General features: G+C 38.7%; 4 protein-coding genes and 1 long non-coding RNA gene across 8 annotated transcripts; 1 reads left to right on the top strand and 4 right to left on the bottom strand.

Moving 5' to 3' along the window:
* Positions 1–3,065: 3,065 nt before the first annotated feature.
* Positions 3,066–5,794, bottom strand: LOC140782106 (uncharacterized). 2 transcript variants are annotated; one of them, XM_073128491.1, is made up of 3 exons: positions 5,571–5,794; positions 5,339–5,467; positions 3,066–3,282 (listed from the first exon to the last, which is right to left on the bottom strand). In XM_073128491.1, exons 1-2 carry the CDS (start codon positions 5,646–5,648, stop codon positions 5,387–5,389), a joined length of 159 nt encoding a protein of 52 aa, XP_072984592.1. In that variant the 5' UTR covers positions 5,649–5,794; the 3' UTR covers positions 3,066–3,282; positions 5,339–5,386. The 2 variants fall into 2 exon arrangements, with proteins under 2 accessions (XP_072984592.1, XP_072984591.1); XM_073128490.1 differs by having other exon boundaries at positions 3,066–3,603; positions 5,571–5,778.
* A 446-nt stretch (positions 5,795–6,240) lies between these two features.
* On the bottom strand, positions 6,241–9,076 carry LOC140782105 (protein SOSEKI 5-like). Its single transcript, XM_073128489.1, has 4 exons — positions 8,678–9,076; positions 8,526–8,595; positions 7,602–8,435; positions 6,241–6,743 (listed from the first exon to the last, which is right to left on the bottom strand). The coding sequence occupies exons 1-4, from the start codon at positions 8,889–8,891 to the stop codon at positions 6,602–6,604; spliced, it is 1,260 nt and encodes a 419-aa protein (XP_072984590.1). The 5' UTR covers positions 8,892–9,076; the 3' UTR covers positions 6,241–6,601.
* A 1,460-nt stretch (positions 9,077–10,536) lies between these two features.
* LOC140781223 (phragmoplastin interacting protein 1) lies at positions 10,537–14,320 on the bottom strand. Its single transcript, XM_073127121.1, has 4 exons — positions 13,729–14,320; positions 13,288–13,450; positions 11,339–11,385; positions 10,537–11,262 (listed from the first exon to the last, which is right to left on the bottom strand). The coding sequence occupies exons 1-4, from the start codon at positions 14,202–14,204 to the stop codon at positions 10,659–10,661; spliced, it is 1,290 nt and encodes a 429-aa protein (XP_072983222.1). The 5' UTR covers positions 14,205–14,320; the 3' UTR covers positions 10,537–10,658.
* Positions 14,321–14,589: 269 nt separating this feature from the next.
* On the top strand, positions 14,590–21,809 carry LOC140781222 (kinesin-like protein KIN-5B). 3 transcript variants are annotated; one of them, XM_073127118.1, is made up of 24 exons: positions 14,590–14,694; positions 14,782–15,002; positions 15,249–15,378; positions 15,492–15,647; positions 15,727–16,064; positions 16,150–16,288; positions 17,398–17,495; positions 17,594–17,750; positions 17,834–17,903; positions 17,988–18,064; positions 18,176–18,229; positions 18,311–18,391; positions 18,471–18,582; positions 18,669–18,755; positions 18,873–19,048; positions 19,120–19,281; positions 19,383–19,490; positions 19,568–19,726; positions 19,802–19,885; positions 19,980–20,185; positions 20,318–20,419; positions 20,521–20,630; positions 20,717–20,868; positions 21,345–21,809. In XM_073127118.1, exons 2-24 carry the CDS (start codon positions 14,821–14,823, stop codon positions 21,546–21,548), a joined length of 3,144 nt encoding a protein of 1,047 aa, XP_072983219.1. In that variant the 5' UTR covers positions 14,590–14,694; positions 14,782–14,820; the 3' UTR covers positions 21,549–21,809. The 3 variants fall into 3 exon arrangements, with proteins under 3 accessions (XP_072983219.1, XP_072983221.1, XP_072983220.1); XM_073127120.1 differs by having other exon boundaries at positions 18,471–18,567; XM_073127119.1 differs by having other exon boundaries at positions 14,632–14,694; positions 14,814–15,002.
* On the bottom strand, positions 20,478–20,992 carry LOC140781227 (uncharacterized). The gene is made up of 3 exons (XR_012107679.1): positions 20,851–20,992; positions 20,690–20,771; positions 20,478–20,618 (listed from the first exon to the last, which is right to left on the bottom strand). It is a non-coding gene; the product is annotated as an uncharacterized lncRNA (long non-coding RNA).
* Positions 21,810–23,636: the final 1,827 nt, after the last annotated feature.

Raw genomic sequence — 23,636 nt, forward strand, 5'->3', positions numbered from 1 at the left:
CTTATATGATTCTTTTCATTTATTTTATTGTTTCATGAACCGAAATGCCAAACTTTGACATCACCTTGATTAGTACTCCAAGAGTTTAATTATCACAATCCACTATCTTAAGACCACTGATTTGGCTAAAGAGAGTTATTTGATTGGATGATTATGATCAATTATTGTAGATATAATTGCCTCACTGTTGTCAACTACTCTTAAAAGCCAAATTAAAATTGCAAAGATGCATCATCACATAAGAATAAAATTTTGCAACTGTCTTATTTATATTTTTTTTTTTTTGCCTGTCTTTATATGCTGACTAAGCAACTTGCACACAGCTTCTTGTCTCCGCGAATATATTTGAATTTAAAAGTGATAAGAGAGATCATTGGGTATATAGAATCTTGAATATAATATCTCTTCTAATTTCTTGTGGATTGAAATATAAAGAAGCTTTTGTATTCCGTGCTATAATATTTGCTATGCCATAAGCCAACTTTGGAGAAATCTATTTTGCAAATAGGAGGAAATAAAAGTCTAACAGTGTGCATCCATAAATGTTTGAAGTTGATATTTAGTGAATTTTTTCTTCTGAATGATTTAAGCTTGTTATGACTTACTTTTAAAAGAAAAAATTTATGTAAACTACTATATTTTTTCATCTTTTTTAATGGTCTCTAAATATTCTCTAATTTCTTTAAAATCTACCTATCATAGGAGAAGGAAAAAAGAAGTAAAAGTGTTTTTGTCTATCTAATTAGTTATTCCATATAGTGATACAATTAGACAAACAAGAAGAGAGAGAGAGAGAGAGACTTTTAATATAAGAAGTTGCCCACATCCTCTAGAAGCATAGACAATAAAACCACCCCAATATTTTCTAAACAAAAGACCATCACATTCCAAAGGAGTGTTGTTTATTAAGATGCAGCAGAATGAAACCTGCCCAGAAGTGGTGAGGCACTTTTAGATAGATAGATAGATAGATAGATAGATAGAGAGAGAGAGAGAGAGAGAGAGAGAGAGAGAGAGAGAGAGAGAGAGAGAGAGAGAGAGAGAGAGAGAGAGAGAGAGGAGTTGTTCTTTTAAGGTTAAGTTTAGCTTGAGGGGGTTAAGAAATGGTGACAGAAGCTTTGCATTTGTCAACTGTCTCTTGATGCTCCCAAAGAGGAGAAAAAAGAAAGGAAACAAGTGGGCTCTCTTTTTATTACTAATTAATATGGTTAGTGTTAAACTTCCACGGTTTGCTGCGTCCACATCTCGACACCCACCACTTAGCTTTAATTTCAACTTGATTAATTAATTAAGATTCTATTACCTGATTCAATCAACTTGCAATTTCTTTAAAAAAAGAAAAGAAAAAATCAAACAGAAGTCCGTATCTAAGGCCCATTGATTTGTATAATTGTATTGCTATCAACGTGAGCAAGCTTTCTTCAATTCAATTGGATGATGAAGGTCCATTATTGCTGGTATAGTTGATATTTCTGCTAAGAAGACTTTTTTGATGGATTAATTTTTTTGTTTTTCTATTCATTTCTTTCCTCCTCGCTTATAATTAATGTCCAGTAAACCAAACAACTACAAGAATCACGTATTGGAATGTAAAATAAGGCAAAGAGTTGCTCTGTTTGGCTCATCCTTATTCTAGGAAGAGGTTTTATTTTAAAATTAAAATTACAAGTTTGTTAAATTTCTAATATTTTTCAGTTTTAACGCTTAAAGAAAAGCAACCAAACTATAGGGCAAAAAAGGGATCATTTTCGCCTTTAGTGTTCAATAAGTTTTGACCCCTAAAAAGAAAAATTAAAAAGGCGACAAATAAATTTTAAATGACAATAATACCCTTATCAAGCGCGAAGATATGGACTGCATTAGAAGAAAAGACAAGGATATATTTGTCAAGTTATGAGATTGTAATGTCTTTATCATGCTTTGCTCTGTTGAGTATCACCACCAAAATTAAACTTCGCTGGAACTGCAAGGTGTGGAAGTCACTTTGAGACAATAACTTTTTAAATTTAGTTTTTTTAATCCTCTCCTTCCACCAACTCTACTTTTGTTTTGGGAAAATCCTTTAGTTGCATCACCACCCAAAAAAAAAAAAAGAAAAAAAGAAAAGAAAGGGAAGTCCATTAGATTGCCATCAAGCATCGCCGAGTTGCAGCATATCTGGATCATACTCAGCAGAGATACCACTTGCCTTTCTTTTGCCTTTCTTTTGCCTTTTCTTTGCCAGGAATAGCCGTCACACTACGCTGGATACTCTTTCCAAGAGCCCACCACCACCTTCTTGTTTTTTAATTCTTTAAATACTTGTCTTTAGTTGAGCAGTGCTTATGTTAACATTAGATCTCTGGAAAAATCCTAATGGCATTGGCTAAGCAGATGGTGATGGATTTATTATTCCATATGTGGGTCGATTCAGATTCACCGCATCTCCTCTGTCTTAATCGTGTAAGCTTCTCTTACTACTCTTGTGTTTTTTTAAAAAAAAGTTGTGGTTGTTCAATCAACTAAAACACCTAAACTTGATACTAATTCTTCTTGTAGTTTACTAATTAAAATATTAAGATTCAAGTCTTGGGGCCATTGGTTATTGGTGGTGGGTTTTGCTTATGCCAGTAGAGCTTCTTTTGATTGGACGACCTTGATCAATCATTGCTCATATAATTGCTGTCTGAAGTAAGCAGAACCTTGATGGATCTGGTATTGTTTTGTATTAAAATTTTTTATTCTGAAGAAATTTGTGTAGGTGCCCGTATGTGTAAGCAATTTATTAGATCACTGTTACTAATTGCCGCAACCCTTCAAATTTAGAAGAGTTTGGATGCAATTTGATCTTATTTTTAATAGATAAGATGATGGCATCTGACATAAGATTATGTGAATGTTTAGGTTATTAGTTTGTCCCAGATGTTAGATTACCGTAAAACTGAGGGCCCTGCTCCTGGTTTAGGGCCCATTAATTATAATCTCATTTGTCGTGCTTTGATCAGTCATAAGTCATTACACAACTTGAATAATTTTTAACAGGCTAAAGATACATAAATAAACAGAAAAATACAAAAGAACCTGACTTGATTGGTTAACTAATGGGAGTTTGTATTTAACTGATGAGAATTACATGGTAATACCAACAAATTGGTGATAAAAGCTTGAAACCTAGCACCAATATTACATGGTTACAAAAATCTCTTTCCTGCCGTAGCTCTCTGAGCCAAACCTCCAAACCTTTTTGTATTCTCTGCTTCCTTGCGGTTATCTGATCTCAGTTTTCTTTCTGATAGGATCATCCTGTAAAACCAAAACATCCTTCTTTGACTTTGTATACGAGAAATTTTACTTCGAGTTAATCTTCATGCACCCGTGGTCGGAACATGTAAAAATCCAAATGATTATTCCATAATCAAACAAATTAGATACAAGTGCTTTCAGTTCAAATGTTCAAACTACAACGATCACCCTCTAAATGGTAAAAGAGACAGAAAGCGAGCATGACATGGTTGTTATTGAAGGCACTCCGAGATAAGATGGCAACCAAAAACACGAAGGAACATTGTTTGGTTAACAGATATAAGGGAGCTTCACGAACTCATTCCGGTACTCTCTCTGCACCTGTTGAGCAGGGAAAGAGAATTTTATTGACAAAGTTAATTTTGAATACATGTCTGGAGTAAATTTGGAAAAGAAATTTCATGAACCATTTCAAAGAACATTAGGTCCAATTCATCAGGGACATGAAAGTACAGCCCATACATTGGTTTTAATTATGTTCATAATAAATAACTCTTCGAAAGGTCCAAACAAATCAAAACAATTATGATTTCTATAATGTTAAAGAAATATATATATTGAAGTTCTTATGACAAGAAAATAACAATTTAGTGTGGTTGGAATGGATAGGTGTTTTAACTGTATGTGGGATGTTGTTACCCCTGGTTGTTTTGTTTGAAAATTGTGTTTGGTTGATATACTATGAGATAGGGGATATTCTGTAGTTTGCTATTTACCCATTTGAACTGTAAGTTCAGTTGGTTGTAATGGTGTTTGCGTTTGTTTCAATGAAGCAGGGCTAATTAGCCTTCTGTCAACAAAAAAAAAAAAAGCAATTTAGTGTAAATGTGTTATACAAGTCCTTATCAGAAAAGAAGCATCCTTTTCAGTACAAGGTAGGGTCACGCAAGCTTAAATCCGTAATCATCAGCAATAATTTGTTATTCTAGAAATTGAGTAGACCATATTGGAACTAAAGTTGCATATCCTAGAACTCCTTTAAAATTCATTTAAATAAGAGGGTCAGTAAGATGAGAGTTCACTAGTGATCCCAAGATAAGAAGGGTCAGAAGTGTTTGGGGTTCCTTTAAGATACTAAAATCTTTGCGGAATATTTGGACCATTGGGAGGAGCAGAAAGATGATTAAGGAGAAGAATTGTTGGTGGAAAGTGTGGTGAGCTGCTTGTATTTAGTGTACCTAGCTGGACAGTGCAGCGTAGCTGGGAGGACTTAATTCACTAAATTAGTACTATGTTTTATCTGTTGGACATGAACTAAAATTCTAAAAATGCTAAGGCAAAGAAATGAGCCAAGATAATGCTACAGGTACCTCGTTGATGGATGTTGCTAGAGACAGAAAGGATTATTTTGTGTTTTGTTTCCCTGTCTGTTAACTTTGTTGCTTCTTGTAGATGTGGAAGTGGTGGATACTTTGTTGGTTTTGTGGTGTTATGGTGTTTGTTTGTTGACACTTTGTTCTATTGCTATCTATTGATAGAGCAGGTTGTTTGGTTTTCCTTGGTCGGACGTCTGCTTAGCCTGTAGTTTTGGTTGATTTGGTAGTTTGTGATGCATTTTTTGTATTTGCTACTATTGGTGAGATAGAGCAGGGCCTAAGATGTGTGGATGTGTTTCCTAATGAAGCTGAGCCATAAGGCATTTTTGTTAAAAAAAAAGAGATAATTTTATCTGCACTATTATCCATCATCTATAATGCAAGTGTGTTCTAAGTAGTAACCATGTGAGATATATTCTCAAATACAGCTACAGGTGTTGTAAAGGAGTGGTAGCAACCATGATGAGTTCTTAGCATTGCAAACAATAGAAAAGAAAATTGCCTTCCCAGCATGCCAATTCTGACCTTAAGGTATGACTCAGTTCTATGGTAACTATGTTAATCCGACCATACCATTTCCGCAACTCGGTCATTTAGTAATGCAGCTAGAGTATGACAAGCATATAGTATTCCAAAAGCAAGATACGTAGCAAATCATATCACAGTAAAGAGCAAGTAAATTGTTCCTTGTAGCATAAATTTCACTATCTAACTTCAAGTTTTGGAAAGGATAACAATACCAATTAGGGTTCGGAAGAAGGTGATGCAATATCTCTATCGTATCTCGATCAATCTAAGTCGTTCTTATCGTTCGCATCCCCAAATTTCTGCTGGAACGCGTCTTGCTTCTGCATCCACATCATATGCCCCTGCAACAGCAAGTAACCTGTACATCAGATCGAGATCGACGAATTGATCGCCATCTAGCCGGTCATAAGGGAATCAGATTGAAGAGTGAGTAATCGGGATCACCTGGAGAGCAGCGGCCCAGATGACGAGGATGGAAGCGAACCAGAACTTTTTCTCTTTGAGAAGCTTCGACGCATCCATCTTTTAACACGAAGTTTTTAAGGTTTAGGGCTTGCAACCGAGAAAAAGGTGGGAGAGACGGCCGAAACCAGGAACAAAACGGGTCGGGTGGTTGTATATCCATACCCGACCCGCTATCTGAGACAAAGAAAGAAGAACAAGTAAAGATGATGATTATTATTATTATTATTATTATTATATTGTATTATTGAGAGAGAGTGAGGACTAGCACATGCATGGTCATGTTGTGTAAAAGCTGGACACTGTCCGTGTGAAAGAGAAAAAAATAAACAGTCCCGTTGCTCTCGATATGGTGGGATGCACATGCATGCCTGCTAGACTAAGACTGCTAGTGCGGGTTAGAAGTCAAACCACGAGCTATCCCTTTCACACGTTGTAACTTCAAGTACAAAATTTAATGCAACGTATGTAGGATGTACTACTAACTCAATTTAATTGTACAAGTTTATTAAAGACTCTCGGCTAAGATGCCTGGAAGGCAGGAATATTTTCTGAGGGAGCTACATATATTAGATATATATATATATATATGATGGTCTTCGTAATAGTATTTTAATCTAATTAAAAGATTGGCCCAGTCAGCGAGAGTCCAGAAAGGAACAGTTGGAAGCATACTGGAGCACTAATGACCCAAAGAGGAAGAGACGCACAGAAGAAACGAAAGGAAACAACAAGACCTAACATTGGAGTTTGACACTACAAAATATAACGCATCACAAGTTAAAAGAGAGCTTCAGTCTCGTTTCTCTACAAACACGAACGGCTTTTGGGAGCTTTACGTCTCTCTTCCTTTTTCTCCTCATCGGTTGCATAAAAACTGCGTGCCGTAATCAGCAGGGCGAATGCAAGCATTCCGATTACATCTGTGCTCCTCGGTATCGGGCAATAATATATTTCTTTATATTCCTCCTTTTTCTGCGAACCTTTTCTTGAGGCCTTTGAGATCGGGAATTCTACGACTTCTGGAGTGGTTCGTCGACTATACGCTTGCTTCCAAGATTGCTGCGCGAAATGGGGGGGTTTCGTGGTTTCCTGGGGATGCATTTGGCACGGACGCCCTCGATTTCCTTGTCAGCCAACTCCAACTTCGAGCACCTGCTTGATATTAGTTCCAGGAGATTATAAATTAATCAGTACATTGAATTGAATCCATCCAATGTAAGAAAAAAAAAGTAGCTTCTAACCATCAATTGAGTACTACAATTCCTACAAACTCGCTCTTCGTATGGAAAAAAAGAAGAAGCTGAAATCGTAAAAGCCTGACACCACAAGGAATCAAGCAGAATGGTGGTTCCCACTTTTTTCACCAGTTTGTCACCCAACTTAATAAAAGAGCAAATCGTTTGCAGCCTTTATTGCAGGGAATGCCTGCAGTCCAGCTCCATGGCAGCTTTTAAGCGGATACAAATTCAAAATTGTTTTAAGTAAAAATGTTTTAACTCTTCCTACAGCCAAGTGCAAACTGTAGTGAACTCGGCTAAATAAATTTACTGCAGTCGAAGCTGCACACTATCTGCTTCCCTCCTCTGCCCAATTTTGTCTCAGTGAGTAAGGGGTGATCTGTAAAGATTACTCACCGGGACAACCTTACACTAGCCCCAAGAAAGGGTCGACAAATGAACCAGAATATAAAGGTACTTCCCTTTAGTGACAAGGAGTTAATTACCCACCCATCAAACTAGCTTACTACCATATGCGATATATATATATATATAGAGAGAGAGAGAGAGAGAGAGCTATGGTAAAGATGGACTTCGACCTAGATATATTGCAGTAGCCAGTAGTGCTGGCAAGTACCTAACTGCAGCAAATTCCTGCACCCTCGGATACAGACGATCGGTCCCCTCTAGTTAAACTACATCCCACTTAAAAAAATCTAATCTCGCGCCTTAAAGAAAATTTCCGATGTTAATTTATTGATTAATTAACAAAAAATAGAGGAAGCTAAATTACCTATCGGCATTGTACGAAGACGACCGCTTCAATCCAGCGAACTCCGCAACCCCCTCGCTCTCCTTCTTCTTCGTCTCGACCAAGCTCCCGCTAAAGTACTCCTTGTCCAACGCCGAGAAACCCGGGTTCTCAACTAAGCCATCCAGCTCCCTGCGGCTCAGATCCGACCGTCCACGTGGCGCCCTCCGCCTGTACTGCGGCGCCACCGAGAGCCCCCCGTGCTCCTTCATCGAGATGGACCCGCATGAGATCAGGTGCATCAGCACCGCCGACGCTCGCATCCTCCCGCTCCCGTAGCTTCCCATCGTCCGATCCTGGTCGGGCGGCTCTGTTACGGCGGCAGCGTTGACTCGCACCTCGGCCTTGAGGAGGGTCTCCAGGGTTTCGGGACTCGAGGACGATGGCGGCGGCGAGATCTCGTCGCTCCCGAGCTCCGTCGAGGGGTTCTCGTCCTCTGCGGCAGGGATCTGGTCACGCCCCTCGTCGAGCGGGGCAGGTCGCCGCCGCGAGGGTCTCTTCTCCTCTGTTTGCGTCGCCGCGTCCGCCGTAACCTCCTCCTTGCACACCTTGTACTCGTTGAGATCGAGGGAGCTCCACCGCGGCGTCGCCTTCTTCCTCCTCGCGACGGGGAAGTCGGAATCATCTTGCGCCGATCTAGGAATATCGAGAGGCTTTTCGAAGCTCGAGGACGAAGAGGAGGTATCTCGAGATCTCGGACTCGTCGAGGCATAAAGGAGTAGCTCGGATCCCTTGAGAACGTATTCATTCCCGTGAGTTGGATAGATGAAATCGCCATCAGAGAGATCGTGCCACACGAATCCGTTTTTGTAGCTCCTAAATCACAGCAAACCCCTCAATTTCCAAACTAAAAGTTAAGAAAAAAGAAAAACTCCACAAAATCATTCAAAGTTGCACGAAATCTACCGTTTGCAAGACCATGAGTACGTGCTAGCGATCCCTTTCCCTCGGAGGAGATTCAAGCGATTGATCACATCTGAATCGAAAACAGAGCATTACATCACCGCAAACACCAAAACTCGAACGGAGAAATCAAACTATTCCCATATCAAAAATACCTTTGAGATAGAGCCCTTCAGGGGAGGAGAGAGTGACTTCCATGAAGTGAGGATGCTCTAACTGGCCATTTCTGGAGAGGTAATAAACCACCGCAACCTTCCTCGCCGAGCTCTTCGGCTTCGGCTCCGTCCACACCTTCGTCCTCTCGGGGCTCGTCGCTCGATCCCTCCATTGCTTGAGCAGCTCTACTCTTCCTCTCGAAGCCACCGCCATCCTCCAATTTTAGAAGTTTACTAGAAGAGAAGAAGGAACTCGAGAAGATCTAGAAAGAGAAAGAGGTGCAAGGGGTATTTATAGAGGACGAACGGGGGCTCGGAAAAGGATAGTATTAGAACGGTGTGAGTGTGGAAAGTGTGGAAGCGCGGAAAGTGGCGAAGCGGGCGGACTACTTACTCTTCAGTTCTTTTTCCCACTAAATAAGTTTAAAAATTGGGACCTACATATTTACAAGTCAACCCCCCACTTTCCATTTTATTCGGAAAAAATCTCCCAATATTTCGAGTATAGGGTGTTATCTGCTAAAAACATTGCATTTCTGTATTTTGATGCCATTGACAGGAGGAAAGCAACAAGAATGGGGCTCATGGGATTACTGTAAGCAAGAGAGAGGACGATGACAAAAGTTCTCAAGATCTCGTCGTACGAGCACTGGATAATGGCAAGATTGGCCTTCAGTTCGAGGACCTTTTTTGCAAATAATGCGGTGGTTTTGTGGGTCATCGTCTACGAAATCAGGGCCAGATTTGTCTTTTTGGGTCGCATCCATCGATTAGAGTTGGTGACAAATCGCGGAGAGGAGGCATCGCGTCGATTGAAAGGAAAAAGCCGCGAGAATTTGACGACTCTTCTTTCAACCACCTCCCATAAAGTCCCAACGTCACCTCTGTGCTGACTATAGAGTGAATTCGAGTTGTAGTATTCTTCTTTTTTCCTCTCTCTCTCTCTCTCTCTCTCTCTCTCTCTATACTAATTCCAGCACAAAGAATTAATCTTTATTAGTTCTTAAAATTACTTGCAGCTTATACTTTCACCATAGGTAGCCTAAGAAATTATTCCGGCTGCGTAGCATTTTGATTATCTCGTATATATTCATTTAATAATCCCTCGTTTAGTCTTTTTAAAAAATCCTATTGGGGAGGGGGGATCGAGCCACGGGAGCAGAGTTAGACATAATGTTTGGGTCAACGACGTGGACGGTTTAGTCAAAAAGTCGTACTCGTTCGAATAGAATAGTAGGTCGGTAGTCTACGATGCAAGCAAACGAGTCAAAGATGTCGTCTCATTAATTGGAGATTAGTGACTCGTGAAAGAGTAACATGTTATTTTGATGATGGGCCACACAGAGGAATGTTGTGATGACCGTATGATTGTGATCGTGCTGCAGAGGAGCTATCTCTAGAGTGGACCCCATCAACCTGGACGTATGTCTGAAATGTGAACTAAATGGTTGACTTAGACAAGATAAAAACATCTCGACCGATTCTCGTTCCATCTGAGGTGGCCCTGGTGCAGATCTCATGCTTGATTTTATGCTCGGTCGACTGACAAATTTGGATTCCATCAGTCCAAGGGGCAAAATTTATCATCAATTGGACATACCGAGGAAAGCAAACAGGCTTAATGTATGTACCTACAGATGCAGAGTTTTACAGCAACAGAATAATGGCACATCAGCACTGAAGGCTTTGCACTAGCTTTACATTTCAATTTTTCCCTATCCATGTTAAGATATCACATCCATCCCTCTCCATTTAACAGGGCGGCTAATGACCTGCTAGGGAGGCAAGTCTTTGCCATTCCCATTTCAAACTGGCATGCTCATATCCTAGTTCAAATGTAATGGAAGTAGAAGAGGAAGTCCAGAGAAAGGAGATAGTTCCTTGTCACTTTGCATGCATCATGTTAATCAACTACATCACATCTTCTAAGAAAAATTTCACAGAAAATGTTAGTGTAGATTAAAATTATCGATTTACAGTTTTAACTCTCAATGCCAGAATTGTCTGGCTTAACGGCCATCTTACTTGGGCAGGATGAAGACAGATGGCCGGGAGTGCCGCACTCGTAGCATGTCCGCCTCTTCTTCTTTCCCTGCCCGGAGTTTGCTCCATCGCTGTCCTTCTTATCATTGGTCTTCAAAACTGCCTTGTTCTCAGGCCCGTTCCCAGAGTTCGTCTTACTGGTCTGCAAGACTGACCTGTTCTCAGTCTCATTCCCAGCCTTCATTTTAGTGGTCTTCAAAACTGACTTGTTATCTACCTCCTTTTTGGGAACTGCACATCGAATTCTTACAGGTCGACCACACACCACCTTCTGATCGAGCTTCAGCGCGATTGTGAGTGACATGCTATCGGAGAAGTCGATGTGCGCATAGCCTTTGAAGTCACCGGTCTCCTTGTCTGTCCCAAAACGGATGGAGGAGATTTTGCAATCAGAGAAGAGTTTCTTTAAATCATCTTCAGTTACATCCCATGAAAGATTTCCAACATATATTCTGTTGTAGCCCTCCATGACCTGGGGAGCAAAATCAGATTTCTGGGCGCGGGTGGCCTTGTACAGCTGGATCTTCAAATAAAATCCACCCCTGAGAGTCAAATCTAAGTGTTATCATTTATGAGGAACAGTATCGAGGAGTAGCGGCGGAAAAGATATATGCTTACATATCGGCACCATCGAGATCTAAAGCCCTTTTTGCAGCCGATTCTGTCTGAACAGGAAAAATTGGTCAGCCAAAAAACAATACTGCGAATATAAACATATATGCATGCCAAAACAACAAAAGCGGCTGGAGTTGATCACAACTTCAATCTCAGGACATAATTTGGTTCATAAAAAAACTTTGTCCAATAGAGTAATGGTATCAGACAAATTATATGATGGCAGGAGAGGGAAGAAAAAAGAAAAACATGTATTAATATTATTCTGAATGAGATATACGAATTTGAGCAAAAGATGATAATTTAGATGATAATTAGACAGCCCTAAAACCCCTAAAAAGTTTACTCCATAGAAAAAAAATCCATTGTTTGGCATAATATTTGAAGATTGAAATCTCCTTCAAACTCATGATGTCACACAACTAAACTTCCAAGTCACCAAATTGGCTTCAAATCTATGCAATTAAAGCACAGCAGCAGCAATTCAATCCTAGTGAATCTAATCTAAATATGGGGCACCAACTTCACGGCCCATTTCTCAAGACCAGAGGGCCTCCGGCTTGCACATCAATGACTCAATATTTATAAAGCATATCTCCTTAGTCTAACCCTTGTAATCAACTTTGATACCATAGAACTGTCATGCATATCACTTTGACGTTCTTCTGATTATGAATACACAAGAATTTGTTTTTATTTTTAGAATGCATCCCTTCGCATGTTACATTGGAGATTAACAAACATTAACTGGATCCTATGTCCTTAATATTTGCGATCTTTCTGCCACTGAAAGAGTAATCATCTGATTTAGATAACCATAAAATGTATTTGCATGTTACTGAATGTCATTACTTCCTAATCATTTATCTTCTTTCCGTTGATCCTGCAAATGAGATCAGTGCAAAACAAAAGGAGACAAATAGTGCAGCAAAAAGAACTATATAGATTAAGCATCTTGATATTATTATTGATCAGCTCCCATAAGAACTTCTAAATGAGTTACTCATCCCAATCTATCACGAGAATATCCAACAATTTTTACTATCCAAGAAATTAATCCAATAAACAACATTAAATTCTTTTGAGTGAAGAGGCATGGGGGCTCTTGATCTTAATTCAAATTGCTGCAACACAAGTGTCAGCTAACAGTCAAACGGCACTGAATCTACAAATTTGAACATAAGAGCAAATATACTGTAGACAGGGACTTGATTATAACTAGGATCTATTGTGACTTGACTATAACTAGATCTTTCAAAAGATTTTGGTAAATGGTGGAACTTTCACTATCTAAAGATGGGGAGAAGTTAGTTGTGCACGCATTAGTTGAGTTTGACAGGTTGATATGCCAAATATTAATTATTTTGATCAGTATGAATTTAAGCATTTTTAATAATCAGAGCAAATATAAGAAGTAAGACTTTCTAAGAAACTATTATTTTGACACAGTAAACTAAAAGTCTAAAACCAACTTTGAGGATAAAAAGAGCTTAATATGATCTACAAATAAGAGTAGTAGTAAATGGAAAAGCACATTTGACCACCATAGTAAATAATATGAAGTGCAAGTAACTCAAGTAAAATGTGACCCTTACATACAATGTAGCAATCTTAATAACCCTTATATCTTTACAACATGAACTTATTAGATATGCTGTATAGCACAGCAACTCACATGATTCTCATCAGAAACTATTAGAGCCATACTATGGATGGCTTTTCCATGATAAGCTTGTATTGCCTATGCAACAATATTTGATTGTCTAAATCATTTCAATATATTTAACAGAATCACCATAATCTCTTATAAATAGTAGCAAGAACTGGTTATTTCAGTAAAATAATGTAAATATGCTATCAAAGAATCCAAATTGAATGAAATAAGTTAAGATGCTACATACATAAAGAAGAAAAACCATTTAACTAATTGAGCGAGTTGAGGTTAAACCAACCTTAAAAGTAAGAATTGCAATTCCCCTAAACTTCCCACTCTCAGGAAATGTCATGCAGTCAATTTCAGTCACAGTACCACATCCGTCAAAGAAGCTCCTTATGTCATCCTCTGTTGAGTAGTATGGAATACCACCAACATAAACCTTCTTCACATTTTGTTCACTGCAAATATATGGATTACAATTACACAACACATCCCAAAGAAAAAGACCCCCTCCAATACCCAATTCAGCATTCAAAAAGATGATGATATAGAAGTAAAAAACACTTCACCATGCTTTTCCAAACGCTTATTTGAATTGTAGGTGACATTTCGAAGAATTGCAGACGAATATTTACACTTTGATCAACAATTCAGATGCTTAAAATGGATCATATCAACTAAAGGCAACATTTTTAAAATTAACCAAGATATAAAAGGGGAAAGCAATTTACTCTACCTCTCAGCTGTATTAATAAATTGATTCGATTCTACCACCTCTTTATCATTACTGCCTCCTTTATCTTCACTCTCATTCTTCTTGGCCCCTGTCTCAGCCTTCTCCTCTTTCTTCTTCTTCTTGTTCTTCTTCTGCTTCTTCTTCTCCTTCGACTCTTTCACTCCATCGAGCTCTCTATCCCTCTTCCTCTTCCCACTCTTTCCATCCTCACCAAACCCAATCAACCCATCGTTCTCCCCAATCCCTTTCTGGGTTTCTTCTTCCTCCGATAAAGGCCGCTTCTTTGCTCTCCTAGGCCTCTTTGACGACTTCGGTCTTCGAGATTTCGATCCCAAGAGCTCTTTAATACTCTGCAACTGTTGATTGATCTCCTCGCTCGCAGCATCTTCCCGAAGATCTTCGCGTCCCGGAGCTGCGAGCGACTCCGCTACTAGGGAGCGAAGCTTTTGCTTTAGCTTCTTGTGGGATAAAACCATGGCGAGGGAAGGAGAAGTGGAGGCGGAGGTACAGCGGCGTCGAGTATCTTGGGATTCTCAAGTGGAAGAAGGGCAATCGGTTGCACGAAGGTAGTTTAACGGGTTTAGGCTTTAGATATTGGATTTATTCTAGATCCGTATCCGATACGAGTGTATGGGCTTGGATTGAAGCCCAATTTCAGTGTTCCTCTGTCTATGTGAGCTTCCCAAAACGAATCGGCTACTCTTCGGCCTGACAGATAAAACATCCATACAAATGTCGCCACGTTTACAAACCTACGAAAACAATCGCTCACCGGCTCACCGCGGAGCATAATAAAACAATCCTTCCATTTTTAAAATTTCAAAATTTCCGTTGATCCCTCCGAACCATTACAGAGTACGAATCATAAAACCTTCTCTTCACATTTGTACTATAAACGTTCGAACACGAGAGCAAAAACCAAGGGTCCGAAAAAGATCGTTCCCCCTCACCTCTTCAATCTCCAGGGTATGCGTACAAATCCAAACTTCTTAATCTCGATCTCTATCTTGGCCTTTGTTTTCTTGAATCTACTGTTGTCTCGTTGTTTCTTAGGATTTGATAGAAGAGATTCCTCGCGATTTTAGGGGAATCATGTCGGTGACTCCCAATCCCCACCGGAGATTAGGGTTTTCTGTAGCTCCGACTCCGTCGCCTTTCTTGACACCGCGCCCCGAGAGGCGGTCGCTGGACCTGAGATGGGTTGATGGGAGCTCGTCATCCAGTCGCTACAATCGGGATCGAGAGGTCAATGTGCAAGTTATACTTAGATGCAGGTGGGATTTTGCTAGATTCACTCTTTGATTGAAGAATTATGATATGTTTCTTGCATAATTGATTAAGAGCATGCAATATCTTCACTACTTTTGTAAATATAGAGTGAATTAGGAAATGAGTTGTAAATGGTTTAGTTTTCATATAGGCAGGACAAGATGCCAGTAGTGCTTTAGGTCCTTAGTTGGCTGCAGAATCGTTATTTAATTTCTTTTTTTATTCGTTTTTTTCTCCGGTGACCAAACTAGGCCACTAAATGATGAAGAGCAAAAGTTGAATCTTCAAAAGGTGATATCTTGCAACGAACAAAGCAAAGAGGTGACTGTTTTACAGAGTTTAGTGAACAAGCAAGTAGACAGGACATTCACCTTCGATAAGGTTTGCAACTTTGAATTGTTCCTCATTTCATTTGTTATGGTTGTTACCTCATTTAATATCATGTCATACCCGTTTATTTTTTTAACCTTATCTTTCTTGATCTTTTTGTTCAGGTTTTTGGGCCCAAGGCCCAGCAAAGATCAATATATGACCATGCTATCTCACCCATTGTTAATGACGTTCTTGAAGGTTACAATTGCACCATCTTTGCTTTTGGGCAGACAGGCACAGGAAAGACTTACACTATGGAAGGAGAGATGAGATCTAAGGTAGATGATTCTGATTGGATTTTGGATTTGCTGTATAGAGGAAATTTGGTGACTCAACACTGTGTTGTTTTCGTCCTAGGATCGTGATTTGCCGGCTGATGCTGGTGTCATTCCAAGAGCATTCTGCCATATATTTGATACTCTGGAAGCACGGAAGGCTGATTATAGTATTAGAGCAACTTTCTTTGAGCTATACAATGAAGAGATAACTGATCTATTAGCCATTGAGGATCACAATAGGTTTCCAGGAGAAAGACAAAGAAGACCAATATCTCTTATGGAAGATGGCAAGGGTGGTGCAGTTCTAAGAGGCCTTGAAGAAGTTGTGGTCTATAGCCCTACTGAGATATATAGTCTATTGGAACGTGGGTCAGGAAGGAGGCGCAATGCCGACACTTTACTGAACAAGCAGAGCAGGTGATCTTTCTATATTAAAATTACCATGCTCTTGTGCTTGAAAGAGCTTTCATTGATTAGTGATTATAATTCCTCGTCTTTGCAGCCGATCTCATTCTGTCTTTTCTATTACTATCCACCTAAAAGAATCAACAATAGGAAATGAGGAGCTTGTAAAATGCGGTAGGCTGAACCTTGTCGACTTGGCAGGCTCAGAGAATATATCTCGATCTGGTGCGAGAGAGGTAACTACTTTACATGACCTAGATACATGCTGATTTCAAAAGGCCTTATCATGATTCTCGATGCCATCGTATTGCAATATGGTGGATTGAAGATTTTGTAGATAATTCTCCAAACAGATGTTTCTGATATCATGGCACGTACTTTGCTTGATAAACCTTTACTGGATGATCAGTTGAATGTAACTTCGGCTACTGATGCTGTTGCAGCAAGATCCTGGATCTAGATTAACTAAAGTAGGAATAAAGCAAGAACGAACATTTCTGCTATTTTTGTTTACAACCCACATCTACGAGTGAGGTTGAGCATAAACAGGTTTACTATTAGATGAAGAAAGTGCATTGGATTGTGATCTCCCTATGATATTCACAGTTTAAAACCCTAACCATGGTGATTACATGACTGGATCCCAGCAAACCTGGCACAAATACTAATAAAATTGTAGAGAACTTCATATAATGATATAAATATACATGTAGACTAGGTGGTTGTGTGCGTGTTTCTGTGTTTTTATATTTTTCATGTATAAAATACTTGAAAACCTAGTTTTTGTGTTGAGAACTCTGTAATAGATCCCTAATTGGTCTTATCATGTGTATAAGGATGTCTGGCTAAGTACTTAGTAGCCTCTGAGTCTTAGAATGGGCGGGACCATCTGAAAGTGCTTGCATGAGTTTACCGTCTATGAGTACAAGACACCATCACATAGTCCTTTGTTGATTCGCCAGTTACTCTTTGATTATCAGGCTCTTGTATTATCTACCAATTGTTCTATAGTTTGTAGCTTTAGGAATGATTAGAGAATCCAGCAGCCCAGAAAACAGGCCTAGCTACTTGTCAGCATGCCTAGTTTTTCAGAATCCTCACAATAAGTGACTTATCATTGTAGGTTTTCGTACTAAGTTTTTGGGGTTGGTAGGGAGAAGATGAGCAGTTGGTAACATAATTGAGAATCAGGTTTCGGATAATTTGGATTGCCGTTGTAGTAGCCGGATCGGTTATTTTCTTATTTGTTTCTACTGTTATACTTGATACTAGAGTTTCTGAATAGTTTTCAACATCAAGCTTGCCACATCTTCTTCAACATTATTGATTTATAGCATGATGACAGAGTAGAGCAAGAGAAGCTGGGGAGACGAACAAGAGCTTATTAACACTTGGCCGTGTCATAAATGCCCTTGTGGAGCATTCTCTTCATGTACCTTATAGGTCTTTATAAATCATCTCTAAAACTACTATCTTAATGGATGTTACTAAATTTGGTTCTTTGCGTTTAGTTCATGTGAAACTTTCTCAACTTTGATCAGGGATAGTAAGCTGACAAGATTATTAAGAGAATCCTTGGGTGGAAAAGCAAAAACGTGCATCATAGCAACAGTATCTCCATCGATTCACTGTTTAGAGGAAACTCTAAGCACACTTGATTATGCTTATCGTGCTAAGAGCATTAAAAACAAGCCAGAGGTTTGATGCTTCTATCCGCTAAAAAGTCATTAGCATGCTAAGCATATTAGAAGCTTTCAAGCATCTACATATTTGATTTACAGGTTAACCGAAAAGTGTCGAAATCAGTGCTCCTGAAGGATCTTTATATAGAAATTGAAAGAATGAAGCAAGGTTTGCCAGTACTTTGGTGTTGTCTATACAAAATTATCTTGTTGTACTTTGTAATCTGCAAGGTTCTAACCAATGTACATTCAGATGTAAAAGCTGCAAGAGAGAAGAATGGTGTTTACATTCCTCAAGATAGATTTGCACAGGATGAGGCAGAAAAGAAGGTCTCGCTCTCAGGAAAAGAATAATATTAGGACAGACTTTTGCTTTTTGTTCATATAAGCAACTTAGTCAATTTCTTGCTCACCATCATTAACAACTAATTCATCATGCAGTCAATGGCTCTGAAGATAGAGCAGTTGGAGTTTGACTTGGGTCAAAAGAGCAAGGTGAGGTTTTTCCTTATCTCAATGTTTACTTCACTTTTATCTCTTTGTGGTGAGGAATATCACTTTTTTCCTTCACCACAGCAAGCTGATAGATTTAAGGAGCTCTACAATGTTGAACAAGAACGTAAGTTGGATTTGGAAAGTCAGCTTAGGGAGTGTAAGGTGAATTTTTTTCCTGTGGATGTATTTATTTCTTCTTCTTATTGTTCATTACTCCAGATGTAAATCTATTATGGTTTAGGTAAATCTTGAAAATACCAGGAGGGCCTTCCTAGATCTTGAGGAAGTCCACAGAAGAACAAACCTATCGCTAAAGGAAAAGGATTTCATCATTTCAGGTTTGCTAACTTCTGGTAAGGCTAAGAAAACCAGCTTTAGTGAATTTACATAAGCAAGCTCGATTTATCATTTTCTCAGTTAATACTTTGATTTGAAATAGAGCATGCTATTCTGGAACGTGCAAAGGAACTGCATACTATTTTAGAAAATGCAGCGGAAGATAGGCCAGTTCTTCTGGCCAAAATAGGTAAATAACTATATTAGCTCACTAGAAACGCACATCATTCCTTTTCTTTTTTTTCTTTCTTCTTCTTCTTTTCTTATTTTTTGTTGTTTAACATGGTTACAACATGCACTTCTGTAGAACGGCAATCACAAACGCAAAAAGAAAATAAGGAGTTGATCCAAAATTTTGGGTCTGATCTTCATAATAGCCTCAAAACCTTACAAAACACTGTGGTTGGATCAGTTTGTGAACAACATCAGTTTCTGAGATATATGGAGGAACGCATGAGCACATTCCTTGCGAACAAATGTGAGGTAAAATTGTTAGATTTCTCTCTTTGAACTCTTATGTGTTCCAATACTTATTTAGTTCTAGTTTCTTTCAGGCAGCCAAATTCTTGGAATTGAGAATTGAGAAAACCAAAGAGATATACACTTCAGGAGTTCGGCAAATGAAAGAGCTCTGTAATACACTGCAGAAGAAATCTGTCATAGACTTGGAGGAGTTGAGTTTAACATTTGCAACCCAGAGAATGGCTGTTGAAAATGTATGAACTAAGATGAGAGTTGATACCTCCATAAATGTGACTGCAGATACTTGAATTATTTAGTTAATTTTTATTTTTTTCTCTTTCTGTACTGTTTGCAGTTTCTGGTCACTGCAGCTTCTGAAGCTGAGCAAGTTCTTAGTGGTGTTCAGTTATCCCTGGCTGAACTTAAAGACCTATTAGTTTTCTCTTCTCAACAACAAGAGATGGTACACGATACTTGGAAGTCGATTTCAGTTTTTCTAAAAATGTGTTACACAATCCTCTGTTTCTTGGGTAATTATAGGTATCGCAGCGGAATCTTGCCTCAACACAAGCTATCTCAAGGACAGCATTGGATTTTTATAGCGATCTAGAGATCTGTGCCTCTAGACTTATGAAACATATTGAAGAACATCGAACGGATAAGTTACTTTGGCAAGCAGACTTTGAAAAGGCATTTCAGGTCGTTGCTAATTTTAAATATGTTGTCATGGATAACTTCTGGGGATATGAGTTCATTCTATGCTTCTTATTTCAGGAGGTATCTGCTAAACAGGAAAAAGAAGCAGTTGACAAGATTGCTGAGGTATTAGCAAGCTTGACAACTACAAAAACGAACATGGTCAGCATTCTTAACTGTAATTCTTCATCTTGTTTGACAGAAGAAGAACAATTGCATATCATGATTTTGAGTCATCAATTATCGTAATGAACAGGTCTCAGAAGCCATAAGTAGGTTACAGGAAAAATGCAGTGAAGAGAGTAATAAGCTACAGCTAGATTTGTCATGCATGCAGCGAGTTTCAGACAACACTAAAAAGCAGTGGATTGCCTACATAGAAAAGATAGAAAGCCAATTCCATGAGGATGCATCTTCAAGTGCTAAAATCAAGTCTAATATGGAAAATGTCTTTCAGCATTGGTATATTTCTTCTTGCTTCGCCCATATTTGCTATTATGTGAATCACAGAAGTAGATTTATGTACTCATTAGCTTTTATAAATTCATGTTCTATATGAATATTGAGCCAAATATTGGCATTCCCTTTTTGCAGCTCAAACAGAGTAGATCAGTCTATATGCCATTGGTCACATTCTCTGTTATCCATAGATCAGCTTAATAAGGATTACGGTGTGGAAATTGGTTATTTAATTGAGTAAGTAGCATTTGTGAATGAATTGAGTAGGTACCTACAGTTCAATGACGACTATTTTCTGTAATTTAAGTTTCCAAGTGCTCGTCTATGTTCTTTTGCAGAAGAAGAAACCAAAATAATGAAAATATTCTGGAAGAATTCGCATCCTTGTCTTCACAGGCTGCTGGAGAGTTTGATGAAGCGATCTGTGATTTACTGGCTGCTCCAAAGAGTAACTTCACTTGTTTAGAACTTCTATTTTCTCCCAATATAAGTACACAAACATTTTACCTTATAGGATACAATGATTACTGCCAGATTCTCTTCTGCTGGATTGTGAAGCTAGAGAAGAAATGAAGTACATATCGGCTTCCTGCCAGGATAATTCAAAATCATTGCAAGACAATCACAGTGAAAGCATAGAATCTATCAGAAGCACTGTAGACGAGTACCTTGTAAAGGATTATTGTGTAAGTTTCGAACTCGTCCATCTCATTTACTCTTCATACATGCAAAAACAGTTACATTGTCTAGCTTGAGTTATCAAAGTGCACATTTATCTGTTACCTTTGAGACTGTAATTATAGTCACTAAAGGGACTTGTGGAAGGGAGAAGCATGAAGGGTTAGTGGCCATTGATCTGGCAATTCATTACTTTGACATGCAACATTTCCAGCTCAGTTTGACTTTGTTATTTGCTCTTGCGATTGTATTTTGTTGTATTTATTGTGGAAAGGAACTTTAACATTTTTCAAAGTAATTCCTTTGTTTCTGCACCCAGTCTAATAGTTGCCAATAAGATTAATCTTTATGAATGTAAGATCTCGGCTGCTTGCAGTCTATTTCGATTACCATCTCCTGACCATTCCCTTCGGTACTTCCTTTGTTGTTATGAGCTAAGTTGAAAGCATTTGATATTGCCAACTAATCTTTAGTTGCTGAACAGGTTGATAGTCCAATTAGGAACAGTATCCGAGTCCAAGCAATTGTTGTGCCAAGCTTGACATCGATTGAGGAATTGCAGACATCTTTGACTGATCTGGTTGCAGAATTTAAATCAGAGGACAGACTGAAAGGTGAATCAGAAGGAAAAGAACAGATGTATCGACCATTACAAACACCAAGAAGTCCACTTATACCTATCAATTGATACAGCAAGTACATTGTCAACTGGTAGGCAAAGTAATTATGTTGTATATAGTAAGAAATGTTTGTAACATCTGTTGGGGTTAGAGATCACTGACATGTATTGTCTGTAGGACATTTGAAATGATGAGATGATGCAGCTTGCTCATATCGCTATTTGTGGTTTTGGTTAATTAGCTGAGTCTTCAATTCTGTATATGAAACTTCAGACCAGATTTAAAATTTGTAACTTATGGAATCAAGAGCACATATATTCTTGTCTTAACTGTATCTTTGATGTCTCCACAGCCTTTAAGGAGCTACAAGAATAAATGAAGGCTATAGCTTGGATAGCCATGAAGAATCCATTGTGAAATACTCCAATTTGATTCTCTTCTTTTTCCTGAGTTGGTCAGGTTGGGAGATGAAAAGCAAAACCTGAGTCCTCCAGTCTGTACAAGAAAAGGGAAAAAAAACTTGTTTGATTATGACCTGGGTCCTGATGGCCCAAAAGCTAGTGAGTATACTGTTTCTGCATGTTGACAGGTAACATGGCAGCCACCTGGCCATCCAAGTGGTCCAACATTTCTGATGGTCCAGACACTGAAAGCACCTCCAATTTAAGGCCCAACAAAGCTGGGAAAGAGTGGTTGAGGGCACATTCACAAGAGGGTCAGGTCCCTGTGTGGTAAAGCCAATTTTTTCTGTGAAGATATTAGAAGCGATTGCGCTGATTCCAATTCAATTGAGTTACTATCCTAATCGGTCTGGGAGCTCTCTGTGTAGGTTTTTCTATCTTTTTTATGTTGGTTCTTCCACATGAGCAATGTTGAACTTATCTTTAAGTTATTATGTATTGTTTGGATGTGTTTCTGATGCAATGTGCATAGTATTGCAACAGCTAATCCAACAGTCTTGGCTAGTAGTGCATGTCTGACAAATACTTTTCTTTTATCTGCTGTACCACATCAGTGGATGATGGATAAATTGGGACTAAATCACTTTGGGGGCATGAGAGCCTCATTTAGCCTGATCCTTAGCTTTTTGAACAGGTGGTTATTGACTCTCATAGTGTAGAACAGTTTGAGACAATAATAAGGGATAATATTGCTGCATCCTGGCTTAGCTTTTGTTACTAGATACTCTATTGAATGAGAATGATGGGTGCACTATTTGATGATAAGTTGGGTATGTATAAGCACTGATAAAGTAACATCGGGTAGGAAACCGTTGAAAAGCCATTGGAAAGATGCTATCTTGCTTTGGTTTGAGCCACTCATGCATTAGGACAAAGCTCGCCTCACCACAAAGTTGGTCACAGTTTATTTCCCTATGACCCCTCCTTGACACTAGAGTCACATAATTAAATTATATATATATATATATATATACACACACACACACACACACACACACACAAAAACATGCTCTACTTTTACTATGTTTGTGACACCCTATATATATATATATACACACACACACAAAAACATGCTCTACTTTTACTAACTTGTTTGTGACACCCACACCCATCTCTTATTAATTTATTTTTTCTAGTGTGGCCTTTCCTAGATCCTAAAACCATCCTATATTTAGTCGACTTGTACCCCTTTTTTCTCATAGGTCAGCAATCAATAATGTTATGTCGATAAACACTCTACAAACACTTTTTTTTAAATGGCATCATTTGAGCTAACGATGAATATAAAATAGAGAGATACTATCAATGGACAAGCTGATAACACATCATCTTATTTGTAAAATGCTTATAAAGTATTTGTTGACATTGCATTAGTATTACTCAATAGCAATATATCTTGTCCCTTTTTGCCTCCAATGTAGTGGCTCTCATGAATCCAAGAAGTATTTGGATAATCCTATGAACAGAAGAATAGAGTTATCCTCTAACCGACCAAGCCCTAGTGAGATCTGCCACACTCCAACAAGGGAGGCCACAAAGCAACCTAGAATCTATCTATCTTGCTACGTGCTAATTGTTTTGATATCCTCCAACCCATTGGAGACACATACGAGAGAGGGGCTCAGTTGCATTCAGCCAATATTGAAAAGGCCAATATGATGAGGAACAAAGGATTGATGAGGGCCTAGAAGATTA

The sequence above is a fragment of the Typha latifolia genome, chromosome 2, assembly GCF_019914945.1.
Source record: "Typha latifolia isolate L0001 chromosome 2, TyphaL0001v2, whole genome shotgun sequence".
In the NCBI taxonomy this organism is placed as follows: Eukaryota; Viridiplantae; Streptophyta; class Magnoliopsida; order Poales; family Typhaceae; genus Typha; species Typha latifolia.